Source organism: Eleutherodactylus coqui, chromosome 5 (genome assembly GCF_035609145.1).
Source record: "Eleutherodactylus coqui strain aEleCoq1 chromosome 5, aEleCoq1.hap1, whole genome shotgun sequence".
Lineage (NCBI taxonomy): Eukaryota > Metazoa > Chordata > Amphibia > Anura > Eleutherodactylidae > Eleutherodactylus > Eleutherodactylus coqui.
Genome location: NC_089841.1, coordinates 29,485,358 through 29,500,811, shown reverse-complemented (window position 1 = coordinate 29,500,811; position 15,454 = coordinate 29,485,358). Strand labels below are relative to the sequence as shown.

Genomic DNA, 15,454 nt, shown 5'->3' with positions numbered 1-15,454 from the left:
GACAGCCATATGTTGCAATTGGCAAGATGATGGCTGTGATTAACCTTCATTTGATGGTGACTGAGACATCCTTGCACTCCCATATTGGGTCCATGGTCACTATGGCCGTACGCCCCAGTGCTAATCAACGCTTTATCTCACCTGCCAAGCTGCCACTAGGATCAATGAGGGACTCAAGTAATAGGAAACCATTAAACACTTTAATTTCCTTGTTGTTGACCTTTATGTGGACTTCCTCGTTGGCAGTGGTCACGAGCTTTGTCTTGCTGATGTTTAAGTGAAGTCCCATCTTCTCACTTTCCTCTTTTAGCTTCAGGGTCAGCGTCTTCAGATACTTCGCTGTCTCAGCTACTATGGTCGTATCATCTCTCTTAGATTACTGATGGTTTTTCCATCTATTTTCAACCCACAACCCTGATCATTTACGTCCAGCCGCCTTATGACTACTTCCGCATAAAAGTTGAAAAGAAAAGGAGAGAGGATGCATCCTTGTCCTGTGCCCTTTTTGATCTTGAACCATTCTGCATCCCCATAGTTGGTTATCACTGTGGCTTTGCTAGTGAAAGGCCCAGGATGGGGGTCAGAAATGCTATCTTTTCTCCTTAGGGAGAGCAACTATAAACTAAGTGAGGAGACTCAAATGGCCATGACCCCCGTCCCAGGCCTCTCACTAGGAAAGCCAGACTCCTACTGTACACTGATGAAGGGAAAAAGCCCTGAAACAGCTGTCTGTACATGGAGTCTGGCTTTGCTTTTAATTTCCGGTCATTGTAACAAGACTTGTATAAAAAGTCTGACTTTGGCTTGAAGGAATGTTGCCTTTCAATAGGTTGCACTGTGGAGGATTTATTCCATCTACCTTATTTGCATATTACCCAGAGGAGCGTGCATGGCCATTTGAGTCTCCTCACTTAGTTTATAGTTGCTCTCCCTAAGGAGAAAAGATAGCGTTTCTGACACACAAAGGAAAAGACATAGTCAATTTTTCTGTGGGTGTTGGTACGATCACATTAATAATAAAATTTGTTGTTTTTATCATTTTTTAGTTTTTTGTAAGCACAATAAGTGCTTATTCCGACGTCCGTATATTGGACGGGTTTTCACGCCCGGCCGATAGACAGTGTCCCTCTCTGTAGGGGGAGGAAGTGGGATGGGCTGGGAGCAGTGCACTGAGATCCTGCCTCCTCTCGACCCCTAGTGACTATTTGCAATGGGAGGTGCGGGACGGGGGTGGAGATAAGTCCCGCGCCCATCTCGCCCTCTCCCATTGCAAATAGTGGTGAGGGGCAGAGAGAGGATCCTTGTATCCTTCTAAATACTCCCATCTTCCATGGAGAAATAGACAGCGACATCCTGACACCTAATAGGAACCTGACAACACAATATACAGTCATCACCCAGAAGCCTCCAGTGCTATTACTGTATAATGTCCCAGCATTCCATGCAGCATCACCTCTCCAGTCAGCAGCTCAATCATTTTGTTGGCGAGTTCTAGAATCTTCTGTACATTGATGTCCTCATGTATCAGGGAGTGAGATGGGGGGCCCATGATTGGGCTTAGGGGTCTCCCGCATCCATCATACACAGGGGCCCGACAGCCATCACTAGAGGTCTTCTTCACTATTGTGTAATCCTGTATATGGGGAGACATTAATAAATATCACTACAGACATTTCCAGAGTCCATCACCTCTCCAGTGACATCATCTGCTATTACCAATGATAAGAATGATGTAATGTGACATCATCAGAATCTCTCACCTCCCCAATCAGCTGGAAGAGTATCTCTAGGGTGAGATTTAATACACTTTTTGCCATCTTGTTTCTGTCCTTCTCCATCTTTGATGAATCAGTCATGTGGGGACCTGAATGGAAAGAATATGAACCAATGTAATATGACAAAAAATAATAATAAATTTACTGGAGAAACATTTAAAAGTGTTTTCCCATTACTTAAAATTGCTTCATAGCCCCTGTGTCCTTCCTGGTTGCTGCAGACCAGGACATGTGACTGCTGCAGCCAATCACTTGCTACAAAAGGTCACTGCTGTGGCCAATGATTGGCTACAGCAGTCACATGTCCTGGTCAGCAGCAACCAGGAAGGACAGAGTGACAGCATGTCATGGGAAAACCCCTTCAAGGAGATATTAAAGGGAACCTATTTTGTGAGTTTTATGATGCCTGAACTACAGACAACACAAATTCCTGACATGTTCTCCTCACCCGGATCAGTTGGACTGATAGCCGTGAGGCAGGGAGAAGTCGGCAGCGACCGCCCCACTGACTCTTCTCCAAGTTCAGAGTTGCTTTTTCCAGGGTTTTCTCTGAAGCGCTGCAGTGTTTTAGAGCAGAATATAGATGTCTGCAATGTACATGCGTGTTGGGATGTATGTGTGACAATATACATGTCTGCAATGTACATGCGTGTTGGGATGTATGTGTGACATCGGGCAGCAGAATCCTCCTGACAGGTTCCCTTTTACCCCCTTCCTGCCACTATTTACATGTCCAATGCCCAAGGGCAAAACCTTATTTTTTTGCTAACAAGCTGTATGACGCTTGTTTTTTGAAGGCACAAGCATCATTTACTGTACGGAGAACTTTCTAAAATATTTCATTAAACATTAATTTAAGAAATTCAAAACATTTTTTGCTGAAATTTAAAAAAAAAATGTAATTTCGACATTTTCTTTTTTCGTTTAGTATTTATGCCATCACTGTGCAGTAAATGAACATGTTCTCCTTATTCAGTGTGCCGGTATGAATATGCCGATGCCAGATTTCTATAGTTGCTGTTATAGTTTACTAGTCTTAGAAAATTACCCCTTTTTTCTTTAAATCTGCTTTCTGTGTTTTAGTAGAGCAGCGCTTCTGTAAGGCCGCCTGCAGACGGCCGGGTCGTATCCCGCTGCGACCCGACCCACGCCCCTGCAGGGACCAGTGCGGCTCTCACCTACTCCCGCGGCTCCGGCTCTCTGATGTGCCGGCTGCCGTCCAGCCGGCGGCCCGGGAGTGACATTTCTGTGCGGGCCTCTGCGAGACCCGCACAGAAATATAACATGCTGCGATTTCTTTTCCGCATATAATTTCATCTGGACAAATCGCGTCCGTCTGCATAGGATGGTGTTTTCTAATGGAATCCTATGGCAGCTTTAACTGGTGGAAATTCTGCGGGAAATCCCACCGCGGAATTTCCACCCGTGTGCAGGGGGTCTAAGACATACGGAGAAGCAAGCAGGATGTTCTACAGCCCCCCCCCCCCCCTCCCCCGGAGGGTGCGGCCCCTCTAGTGCTTATCTAGTGATAACAGGAGTACCCAGTGATGTCAGGATGATGTGGCCCCTGTAATACACGGCTGTTACACCCGCCACATACAGCCATTTGTATTCTGCTATAAAACCTAACTAGTACAAATAAAGCAGAATCATTCTGTGAACGCGTCTCATGTGTTACGTGTGCGGATTCTCCGAGCTCCGACCAACCTCACCCAATTAGTCACCCGCATTATATCTAACACTCCAAATTCTGAACCCCAGAACTTCTCACATTCCCCTTTGCTGGATCTGTGTGAGATGTTGTTTATTGCCGGCTGAGCTGCAGTTTGTATTAGTGCTCTTTAGCATTACATTTTCTCTCTTGCATAACATTCACTATGTGGCATAAATACCATGCTACTTTAACCATTTTCTTGCTGACCATGAATCTCTCAGGGAGGCGCTCCAGTAGCTAATAACGTAGGTGGAACATCCTTGCTACTAATAGCTGTATCTCAGGCTGTATTGTGGCTGGAGGACCGATTTAATGCTGGTGTTAAAGCCAATAATGTGGAATGTTGGTCCTGGCCACAATACAGCCTGAGATACAGGAGGGTGTAGTGGGGGATGAAGTGACAGCTGCGCAGACCTGCAGATCTCACTCTGGTCATTCCTGGGTTACTATAGGCTTTATCTCAGGCTGTGTTGCACATAGAGCATCCATCTTGGCCTTGTTTTTCATCCAAAACGCTTCAAAAAACAGGCTTTACAGTCTTTTAAATCCATCTGCTACACGGCCTGAGGTAGAGAAAGTGGAAATAGTGCTGCCCCCTTTGGCCAGCTTTCAGTTTAAGGGCCCTTTTAGATTGCGCAAAAAAAAATTTATAAAAATTTTCATAACAGTAAGTAATTGATTTGTAAGTAAAACCTAGCAGTAAAACATAACTTTATTAATATGTTCTATAGAGTAAAATACAATCACTAAATGAGGGTAATAATACCAAAAACTATATAATAGATTACAACCCAGGATAATTGGAGCACCTGCCCCAAAAAGCGGAAATGCAGCCACCTTCCTTCAGAGGGGTCTACAAATTAAGACTATGAAACTAAGAGAACAATAAAGGCAGACAATATATTACTGGCCACCATCGCTCACAAGTCCCACCAAGCAGGATTCCCACTCTGTAGATACAACCTAGCAGCTCTTACTGGTGACACCAGATCCCTTCTCCGGTCCTGCAAGCGCTAAATGCAAAGTGGAGGAGGGGCTGGTGGTGATAGTTTGGGGGCCGGGGGCAGCATGGACCAAGGCACCTCTCCAGCCCCGCACCGCTGCCAGCTACTGTAGCAGTAGGGCTGGTGAAGCAAAGATCTTCTGTAGCCACATTCTCCTGCTACTGCTTGATACAGCAGCCGTCTGCTGCGCGGTCACTGACTAGAGTCACTGTATGACCGGGATGCTTACATATCAGCAATTAGTAAATGTGTATTGCTGATCTGTAGGCCTTCTGATTATACACTGACATTAATCAACAATTGTGTAGTGAGTGACTCCACTAATCCAAGTAGCAGTTTTTTGCCTGGATGGCACTCAATTTCCTTCCGATATATGCACCAGGGGCACATGCCCCACTCCTCCAGCTACAATCCTGCTAAATACATCCATTACCTGGTGATGGGAGCGGCTGGTGGGTCTCCATCATGGCGTCCTTGTACAGATCCTTGCGTCTTTCCAAATACTCCCCCTTCTCCATGGAGAAATAGACAGCGACATCCTGACACCTTATAGGAACCTGACAACACAATATACAGTCATCACCCAGAAGCCTCCAGTGCTGTTACTGTATAATGCCCCAACATTCCCTGCAGCGTCACCTCTCCAGTCAGCAGCTCAACCATCTTGTTGGTGAGTTCTAGAATCTTCTGTACATTGATGTCCTCATGTATCAGGGGGTGAGGTGGGGGCCCCATGATTGGGCTGAGGGGTCTTCCCCATCCTTCAGACACAGGGGCTCGACTGCCAACACTAGAGGTCTTCTTCACTACTGTGTAATCCTGTATATGGGTTAAACATTAATAAATATCACTACAGACATTGCCAGAGTCCATCACCTCTTCAGTGACATCATCTGTTATTACCATAGATAAGAATAATGTTATGTGACATCATCAGAATCTCTTACCTCTCCAGTAAGCTGGAGGAGTATCTCTAGGGTGAGATTGAATACACGCTCCACCATGTTGTTTCTGTCCTTTTCCATCTTTGACGAATCAGTCATGTAGGACCTGAATAGAAAGAATATGAACCAATGAAAAAACCAACATAAAACTAATTTTTCTTGAGAGGAAGAATGGAGAGTAGTGGAGTTTATCCTCCAGCCTGAGTACGGAAATGGGAGCCAGTTAGAAAGAGAGATCATAATAGGGAGTGTTAGTTAGATTGCTTAGATTAGATCCTCCCTGCAGCAGCCCCCCCTCAGCCTGTCGCTGACCGCCGCAGACAAAGTAAAGGGAAAATATTGTATCCAAATAACCTTCATCCTGATAGAAGTAAGAAATCTGACGCTGTCAATGTGGATACAAATGTAACTGTTCATCATTGGTCCCAAATCCACAAGTGTGAACTGTCTCCATGACCGGACATTACATAGTAAACTGCATGCCTTCAGTTTACTGCCATCCAATTGGACTGGTCTCATTATTTCATTACCATAAGTAAGGCTATTCTCATATAAAGGCACTGGCGTCACATACAGATATCAGCAGTCAGTACCTAAACTACGCAGAGACTTACCAACTGCTTGCTACGCGAGACGCCATATCTGTCAGAGTAGCTGCCCCTGTGACAAAGTGTAAACTGACAGCACCCCCTCGAGCTACCTGCAATCCTCGGCTCGCTGCAATCCTTCTTCAGGATTAGGAGGCAATTTAGTGATCTCCAGCTGCCATTCTCTGTGGCATACCCAGCACCCCTGCGAGTGGTAGATGGGGATCGCATCACTCCTGATGTATCTCAGAGATTTTAGGAATGCTTGCTTTACATTGAAGTCTATGGCAGCATGCCCCAGATTTTCACTATTGTTTACAGGTTCCTATACTTTGCTCCTCTGGAATCGTCTGTAGGTGCTGCTCTCCCCCGTCCTCGCTACCTCCTCTCCCTCCTTTTCCTGCTCTCCCCAGTCCTCGCTCCCTCCTCTCCCTCCCTCTTTTCCTGCTCTCCCCACCCCCCCACCCCACCCTCGTCCTCGCTCCCTCCTCTCCCTCCCTCTTTTCCTGCTCTGCTGGCACTGAAATCTGTTATTCACAAACCTATCAGGGCCCCCTAGTAAATTCTTTATAGGTTAACGTCGGTTCCCTTTCTTTTAGTCTATATTTCACAACACTAATTTTATATATTACCTCAGGTACAGTTAAATTTCATTGTCTTCTAGTTCAGCCGGTTTCCAGTTTCACTGATTTCTCAAGCCAGAATTTTGCCTCTAGTTTTACTGGCTGCTTCTAGTTTCATTGACGGCCGCCGGCCCACGTGGCCTCGCTGCTGACATGGCCCACGTGATCTACTGCTCAGCGCTTCCTCCTCCTGATGCTGAAACGCTACCCACCCTTCTCAAGCATCGCTTTGTGTGCTAGTAACACAGTACTTTAGTATAATGGCCCATTTACACGGAGTGATGATCGCTTTAAAAAAACAAAAAAAAAAAACGCTAAAAAGCGATCGTTTGAGCAATCATCGTTGCGTCTAAACTTTTTGTGCATTGCTAGCTGATCGTTAAATTCAGACCAACCTAAAAATCATCCTGTGGTTTTATCAGGAGTTCTCCGCAGGTAGTGCTGATAGCATAGTTTCCCATTGGAGAACAAAGGAACAGAAAGCAGATAAGACCCCCAAGCTATTAACTGCTTTCAGCTAAAGGATTCATGTGCACGCTAATAAGAGATTAAGTAGCTACTTAATAGTTTATGCAAAATGATCGCTCAAAGCTGTCACTTAAACTGTTGTTTGAGCAATCTTTAAGCGATCATTGCTCCGTGTAAATGGGCCTTAATGTAAGTGGCCACATTTACCCAAATAACACAGTGATGTCACCTGCAGTCCTATCACAGATAACACACAGTGATACGGCTGAGGACAGATAGTGATGTCACCTGCAGTCCTACGTAACAATACAGAGAACTGTGATAACACTAAGGACATATGATGTAGAAGATGTGACCTGCAGTCCTATTTAACACCATAAATAGGCCCATGGCTTTCGGATGGATTACCAGAAAACTAGGGGTTTGACTGTACAATGTAGGTTTCCCCTAAGATTGGTTTCCCCCGTATAACAGCTTGATAAGTGTAATATTTACTGTTCGTTCTAGAACACTTCATTTGTTCTCAGTTCGTACTTTATTAGTTTAATGATACCAAATTGTATACATCAAACGTTCCATATGTTTTTAAGGAAATGCAGGGATATTACTGTAAGTCTATTATAGCTATGTCATTGGAAATGGTAGCGAGGTACATGATCGTCAGTTTGCTGCAGGTTAATTTCTCCTGACTCTCCTTAGGGTCCATTTACACGGGACGAATGTCGGGCAAACGATGCCCAACACTCATCCCAGTGTTTCCTCGCTCATGTGCTCCTGCACGGGAGCTAGCAGAGCTGGCTGTTTCACAGAGCAGCCAGCAGGGGAGCGGGGTAGTGCAGGAGATTTATCTCCTCTCGCCCCTCCCCCTCCATTGAGATAACACAGTGGTTGTTCACTACTGAATGGCTGCTGTTTAAACTGAATGATGAGCGATGAACTCATCGTTTATGTTGCAATAAAGATCAGCGATGAGTGATGAGATGAGCTCATCGCTCATCGTTCAGTTTAAATAGCGGCCGTTCAGTAGTGAACAGCCACTGTGTTATCTCAATGAAGAAGAGCGGGGGAGTGAGAAGAGACAAATTTCCTGCACTGCTCCGCCCCCTGCTGGCTGCTCCATGAGCGAGACAGCTCTGACAGCTCCCATGAAGGAGCACACAGACACAGGGATGAGTGTCGAGCATGGTTTGCTCAACATTCGTCCCGTGAAAAGGACCATATTCCATGCCCACTTATGGCTGAGGTAGCTTTTGTGTCCTTGTTAACAGTAAGGTCTCTTAGGTGGAAGGTAGAAGAGTTGAAAACAGACCAGGAAGGCAGACTTATTTCCGTGTGAGCTAAAATTAATAATGACCCCTATGTCGTCCTGTGCTACTGTGTTTCCCTGAAAATAAGACAATGTATTATATTAATTTTTGCCCCAAAAGAGGTGCTAGGTCTTATTTTCAAGGAATGTCTAATTATACTTACCTAGCAGGCTCAGTCCAGGTCCCTCCCGCTCCTTGGCTGCCCACAGAAGATTGGTTCATCATCAAAGAACCAATCACAGCCATCACGTTGTGGAGGTGGGATTTACAAATTGGTGAGCCGTGGCATTAATTGGCCACTTCATAAATCCTGCCACAATGCGACTGATTAGCTGAGACAATCAGAGTTATTGCTTCCTAGAGGTAGGATTTATGATTCCCGTAACCAGGAAATGATCCTCTGTGGGTGGCCAAGGACTGCAAAAAATACGTCCCAGGCACCTTGACTGAGCCTGTTAGGTAATATTTTGGTTTTTTTTGTAACACAGCTAGGGCTTATTTTTGGAGTAGGGCTTATATTTCAAGCCTCCCTGAAAATCCTTAAAAAAAAAAAATCAGGGTAGGTTTCATTTTCAGGGAAACGGGGTATTATAACCCCCCCCCCATCCCGCCCCTTAACCTGCATCCACTGCCCTACTGTATCTTATTTGCCTTATTTTCACAAGAAGCAACAATTATCTGCATGGGAGATATGAACATGATAATGGACCCAATACTAGACAGATTTGGGGGGGATGCTCAGAGAGGAGGAGATGCGGGCATGACACGGCTGGCCTCGATAATCTTAGTGACAGGATGGCTGGTTCTGTGGCATGTATTTCATCCCTGACAACAAGAATTTCCCTGCCATGCTGCCCACAATCACACCCTCAGCCGTAATGATTATATATCTGGACCCCCTTCCTCATTCCCAAAACCAAGTACCATAGAATGTCTCCGCAGGGGAGGATCGGATCACTCGCTGATTCAAATGGTTCAGAAAAATCCTTTCCCAGCGGTTCCTAGGAGATGGAAGGTACATCCGTTCCGGCTCGGATTATTTGGCCCCAACGACCGTATCCCAGACCAGATCCAAATACATCATGAGACACGCTGTGGTCTGTATTGGTGTGGGAGGCGTTCACGCCCGACCTCGGAGGATGCCTTAGAGCCTCTATTTCTTTTATTAGAAAAGCTGCGGGACGAGAGGGAGAACTCTTGGCAGAACAATGTCAGTTACTGGAGAGAGGATTCATTACCAACCCTGCGGATGATAATAGGAATCGATGGCTGCAGATTGGGGGGATTACTTGCTATACTTGAGAGAGAAAGCCCAGAGGAATCTCTTTCTTGATAGACAGGCTTTTTTCGAATTAGGCAATCAATCAAATCAGTTGCTGGCCTTTATGGCTCACCAAGAGACGGCTCCCCTCCCAGTACTGAGGATTGGGTCGACTGATGGAGTCACACTATTAGACCCAAATGATATTCTGGATAGCTTCCCACAGATCTATAATACTCAATCCCAGTTGGATTATTCCTCTACAGACCTTAATACTTACTTAGCAGATATAGTATTCCCATTAGACTCTCCCATTACAATGGAAAAGGGGGAGCAGGCAATGTTGGCCATTCCTAGGGGTAAGACCCCGGGCCCAGAAGGACTGCCGTTGGAGGTTTATAGAGAAGGAATTGGGTCATACTTACCTTCTCTATATAGATTTGTATTTGAGGAGGGCCGACTTCCGGCAGCCATGTCAGAAGCTAGTACCGTGCTCATGTTAAACCCTTTCCACTACATAGGGGCACTCGGTGGGGCTACCCACTCTTCTCTCCCCCGTTTACCACTGCTATAGAACCTCTAGCCCTAATGGTAGGCAGCATGTATCTTACAAGGGTGTGGTGATTGGATCTAGAGAGGATAGAATAGGTCTGTACATAGATGATTTAATATTATATGTCAGAACCTTTATGATTAAAATTTACACCAGGTGCCCGGCGTCGGTGACATTGTGGGGTAGCTACCCTGTTCATTTTATAGAGCCGGGTCAGTGTTAGATAGCACTGATGGAGTATATACAATTGAGTTGTATTGTAAAATTGTTGTATTGTTTTGCATTTATCCATGCCTGAAAGCGCTGCGGAATAAGTTGGCGCTATACAAATAAAGATTATTATTATGAGTTAATTTATTCGCAGCTGGTGATACCATTGTATATGACGCCATTGCAGTATCCTAGTTCTCATTAGTGAGGGAGGGGATAAGCTCCTTCATCTATCCATAACCATCATTGGCGTATAGGAAATATTAGAGTGCAATAAATGGGTATATAACAGCGATATGAGACCCCTGGGGAATTGTGTGAGCAGTATACCTATCAGAGGATATAGAGAGAAAGGTTGCCTGGGTTCTGGGAATTGTCACATAAGAGCATGCCGGAATTGCAAATACCTATATAATCTGCCCCTAGGAACCTGGTAAAGTTGTTGTAACTGTTCAAAGGAGGCCAATACCCCATCAGTATATAAATGTTCCAGCGCAGAGATTCCCAGGTTCACCCAGAACTGCATCTCTGGCAGGTCCACAACATGTGGAAGCATTCTATTATCCCACAAAGGGGTCTCTAGAGGGTCCCTTCATATCTGCACAATGATTTACATGCCTGCCAACTTTGACCACCAGTTCATGAATGGGAAGCATCTGCCTGGCGAGTAGCTCTGGTATTTCCAGGATGATCCAGAGAGATTTCGGACAGGAGGACCATTAGATGGTGCTCGGAGTTCGGGAGGGGAGAGTTCGATAGCCAGTGGGAATATGTCTAACTTGTCCTGCTAGATAGTATATCTGGTAATGCCGCCCCTGTCATGTCCGTTGGACATTGTAAGATGCCTATGTGAAGTTTGTCTGTAGACTTTCCCCCAGATAAAGGACACTACCAAGGAGTCGGTCTTATTAAAGAACTTCTGCAGTCCGATTACTTCTGCATGCTCCACACAGTACAAGTACTTGGGAAGGATAATCATTGTAATAAGATTTATTCTACCGGCTACAGATAATGGCAAACACTCCATATTCTGGGTTTGTGCTGCAATGACGTTAATAAAGGCGGTATATTCAGATCAAGGCTCAGGGTACGGTCTCCGGAAATATAAATCCCGAGGCATTTGAATGGGGGGGGGGGGGGGGGGGGATGTGTGACTTCTGAGTTACAAAATATATCTTCATCCGCCAACCTTTGAGCTTCAGAGGCATAAATGTGGCCTTATGCCAATTAATGCGCCTGGCCGGAGAACCTCCCAAAACAGTCCATCAGAAAAATGGCCAGTGCGAAGGTGTTTCTAGGTCTGATATAAATAATATTAAATCATCTGCATACAGACCTATTCTATCCTCTCTAGATCCAATCACCACACCCTTGTAAGATACATGCTGCCTACCATTAGGGCTAGAGGTTCTATAGCAATGGTGAGCAGAGGAAGGGGGGAAGGGAGGGGGGTAGTCCTGAGGTTTTTCTCCTTTTCTACAACTTCTGACTTGGAGTTATGGGAATAATATCATATTCCAGAAGATTTCACTGGTCTGCTCCAAATTGGTTATAATGAGAGGCTTCATGCATGAATATGTATTTGAGCTGACTCACGGTAGCAGTCATTCTCTAATACCCATCTGATTTAGTCAAAGGAATACAAATCGCTTTTACAGACAAGTGTTACATCACATAATAGGGGTATACAAGAAGAGTTATTGTGCTCACACAGGATTGGTTAATACAATAATATGGTAATTCACGTTAGGAAGTAGCAAAAGTGAAAGAATTTGCAAGAAGCACATAACGTTATCTGTAGGGGAGCAGCTTATCCAATCAGAATACACAACTGCTCTGTGAGAATCATGTGTGGGAGGCAGATACAGGATTCTGATGTTGTACACGAACACGATTAACTGTTTAACTGCTAGCTATTTCCTATGAAGGTGGATATAACAGTATATATATATTAGTGTTTGCCTAGGCTGATTTAAGAAACATTATTATTACTACAACAGAGTGAATGTAATAAACAATGGCGCACACCGACCTACAGATGCCGCCTTCTTCCTGTCACTGCAGAAAGCCCCTGAGCTGCCGTCTGTCTGAGATCCCTCAGTGGGCCCCTTCCTCACAGCCCCTATAGGACTCAGTGGCCAGTGCAGGTTACAGTGAAATGTGATTGTTCCCAGTAAGAGAAACCAAGTCATCTTGTAGATCTGATACCTTTTAATGGCGAACAGAAATCCCTGATGTTAATGGGGGCTTCTGAACCTCCGCAGGGGTCTAAGCCTGAAGAAGGATCCTGGAGGTTCAGAAGCCCCCATTAGCATCAGGGATTTCTGTTCGCCATTAAAAGGTATCAGATCTACAAGATGACTTGGTTTCTCTTGCTGGGAACAATCACATTCTGCTCCACTAACAGGAGGCCAAAACTTTTTAGGTTTACAGTGATTAACCCTTAAACTCCTAATTGTCCCCCCTGCTGTGTGAGGAGGACATGTCACCTCTCAGGCAGTGAAAGGGTTACAGCTGGTAACTTCCAGCAGCGACTCCCATCATCCACCAGGGGGCGCCGGCTCCTTCATGAGGGTCTACCATACCGTTTGCTGATGTCAGAAGATCTCACAACCCTCCCGGTATCTCCACCTGGGCAGATGCTGGAATGTAGGGGCTCCTAGGAGGTCTGAGGACAGGAAGCCGCATGGTCTGAGGTCACATGACTGGGGGGAGGAGCTTACTAATAATGCAGTGCTGTGGAGAGAGAAGAAGAGGAGGCTGCTGGTAGTGCTGTGACTGGGATGGGTCTTGTTGTCCCCCAGGATTCCTCTTCCTCTGTGTGAGGATGCTGCCCCCTCCTGGTTGGAGGGTCCCGGTCCTTCACCCCTCAGGATTCCTCTTTCTCTGTGTGAGGATGCTGCCCCCTCCTGGTCGGAGGGTCCGGTCCTTCACCCCCCAGGATTCCTCTTCCTCTGTGTGAGGATGCTGCCCCCTCCTGGTCGGAGGGTCCGGTCCTTCACCCCCCAGGATTCCTCTTCCTCTGTGTGAGAATGCTGCCCCCTCCTGGTCAGAGGGTCCCGGTCCTTCACCCCCCAGGATTCCTCTTCCTCTGTGTGAGGATGCTGCCCCCTCCTGGTCGGAGGGTCCCGGTCCTTCACTCCCCCAGGATTCCTCTTCCTCTGTGTGAGGATGCTGCCCCCTCCTGGTCAGAGGGTCCCGGTCCTTCACCCCCCAGGATTCCTCTTCCTCTGTGTGAGGGTGCTGCCCCCTCCTGGTCAGAGGGTCCCGGTCCTTCACTCCCCCAGGATTCCTCTTCCTCTGTGTGAGGATGCTGCCCCCTCCTGGTCGGAGGGTCCCAGTCCTTCACCCCGCAGGATTCCTCTTTCTCTGTGTGAGGATACTGCCCCCTTCTGGTTCAAAATGTATTTATTTGTTTTGTCTCATTTACAATAAGCAAGCAATAAACAAATTGTATCCGAAGAGAAGACAGAGAATAAAAAAAAAAAAAAACACAATTATTAAAGTTTATACTGTGAAACTATTTAAGTTCTAGTTCTTGATTCTTATTCGGGTATCTGTATTTCTTCAGCAGTCCTCGCCTTTGTGAACGGCATATACGGTATCAACAAATGATTTATGCTCTGGTCATTCAGGCTTATCAACAAGATAACAGATATAAAATATAACTGGGTAACTAGATGCCTAATTGCGTCACTCCGACCTGGAAATAAGGGTATAGAGGAGAATTTAGTGTAGAAAAGATTGGAAAAAAGATTAAGAAAGGGTGGGGGGTAATGGGTGGGCCGAGGAGCTGGGCGAAGAGGGGGGGGGGGCGACTTATACCACTGCAGATAGCTGTATTATGATTTAGGCTCTAGAGGAACTACCGCCAGCGTGTGGGAGTTCAGCCGGGGTGGTGGGGTAATACCACTCGTCACCCAAGTGGACAACTCTCTCGTATCTCGTATCTGAGTCCATGTAAACCATATTGCCACATATTATATCTCATTTCGTCTCTAGCGTATAGTTCCTCCAGGCACCTTATGTTGTCTAACGCTTCTAGCCACATCATCTGAGAGGGTGGGGATGTGGATCTCCATTTTCTGGGTATCACCTTCCGTATAGCCTGAATGAAAAAACGCAGTAACGAGCTCTTAGCCTGGGCTAATGATCCTGGAAACATAGATAGAGTGAGTTCCGGGGTCAAATGTATCTGATTCCCGCTAACCCAAGTATAGAGAGCTCCGACTTCCTGCCAGAGAGGGCCTATCAGAGCGCAAGACCACCATATATGGGTAAACGTACCTTTTGCGGATAAGTATCTCCAGCAGACATCCGAGTGTTGGGGGCAAAATCTGGCCAATCTCTCCGGAGTCCTGTACCACCTCGTGATGATTTTATAGTTTAGTTCTTGTAATTTGCTTGATATGTTTATTTTATGTGTCAGGATTAGAGATGAGCGAGCGTACTCGGAAAAGCACTACTCGCTCGAGTAATTTGCTTTATCCGAGTATCGCTGTGCTCGTCCCTGAAGATTCGGGTGCCGGCACGGAGCGGGGAGCTGCAGGGGAGAGCGGGGAGGAACGGAGGTAAGATCTTTCTCTCCTCTCCCGCCCGCTCTCCCCTGCTCCCCGCTGCGACTCACCTGTCAGCCGCAGCGGCACCCGAATCTTCAGGGACGAGCACAGCGATACTCGGATAAAGCCAATTACTCGAGCGAGTAGTGCTTTTCCGAGTACGCTCGCTCATCCCTAGTCAGGATGTACGCTTTCCTCCATGTCTCCTCTGAATATGACTCCCCTAGCTCTCTCTCCCACTCTCTCTCCATGCCCCTCCCTTTGTTGTGAGTTTCCTCGTTCATCAGGAATCTATATAAGTCCGATATTTAACTCTTGTTCCCCTGATTACATATAAAGTGGTTTTTAAACGGTGTCGTGGGGGAGTTTATTTCTTCAATTTTTCCCAGGGACTTTATATAGTGGCTTAATTGGAGGTATTGATACCATGCTCCGGCTGGGGGTCCCCG

At 46.1% G+C, this 15,454-nt stretch overlaps 1 protein-coding gene across 2 annotated transcripts in view; it reads right to left on the bottom strand.

Moving 5' to 3' along the window:
• The window catches only part of LOC136629094 (zinc finger protein 84-like), a 341,525-nt gene extending 328,118 nt beyond the window's left edge, over positions 1-13,407 (bottom strand). The window contains exons 1-6 of one of the 2 annotated variants that reach the window (XM_066605216.1): positions 13,032-13,407; positions 5,441-5,543; positions 5,133-5,312; positions 4,927-5,050; positions 1,761-1,864; positions 1,454-1,633 (exon numbers count right to left, since the gene is read on the bottom strand). In XM_066605216.1, the coding sequence (XP_066461313.1) occupies positions 1,454-1,633; positions 1,761-1,864; positions 4,927-5,050; positions 5,133-5,312; positions 5,441-5,536 (684 nt within the window). In that variant the 5' untranslated portion in view covers positions 5,537-5,543; positions 13,032-13,407. Of the gene's footprint in view, positions 1-1,453; positions 1,634-1,760; positions 1,865-4,926; positions 5,051-5,132; positions 5,313-5,440; positions 5,544-9,346; positions 10,245-13,031 lie in introns of those variants that run through there. The other variant, XM_066605215.1, reaches the window with a different exon arrangement.
• Positions 13,408-15,454: the final 2,047 nt, after the last annotated feature.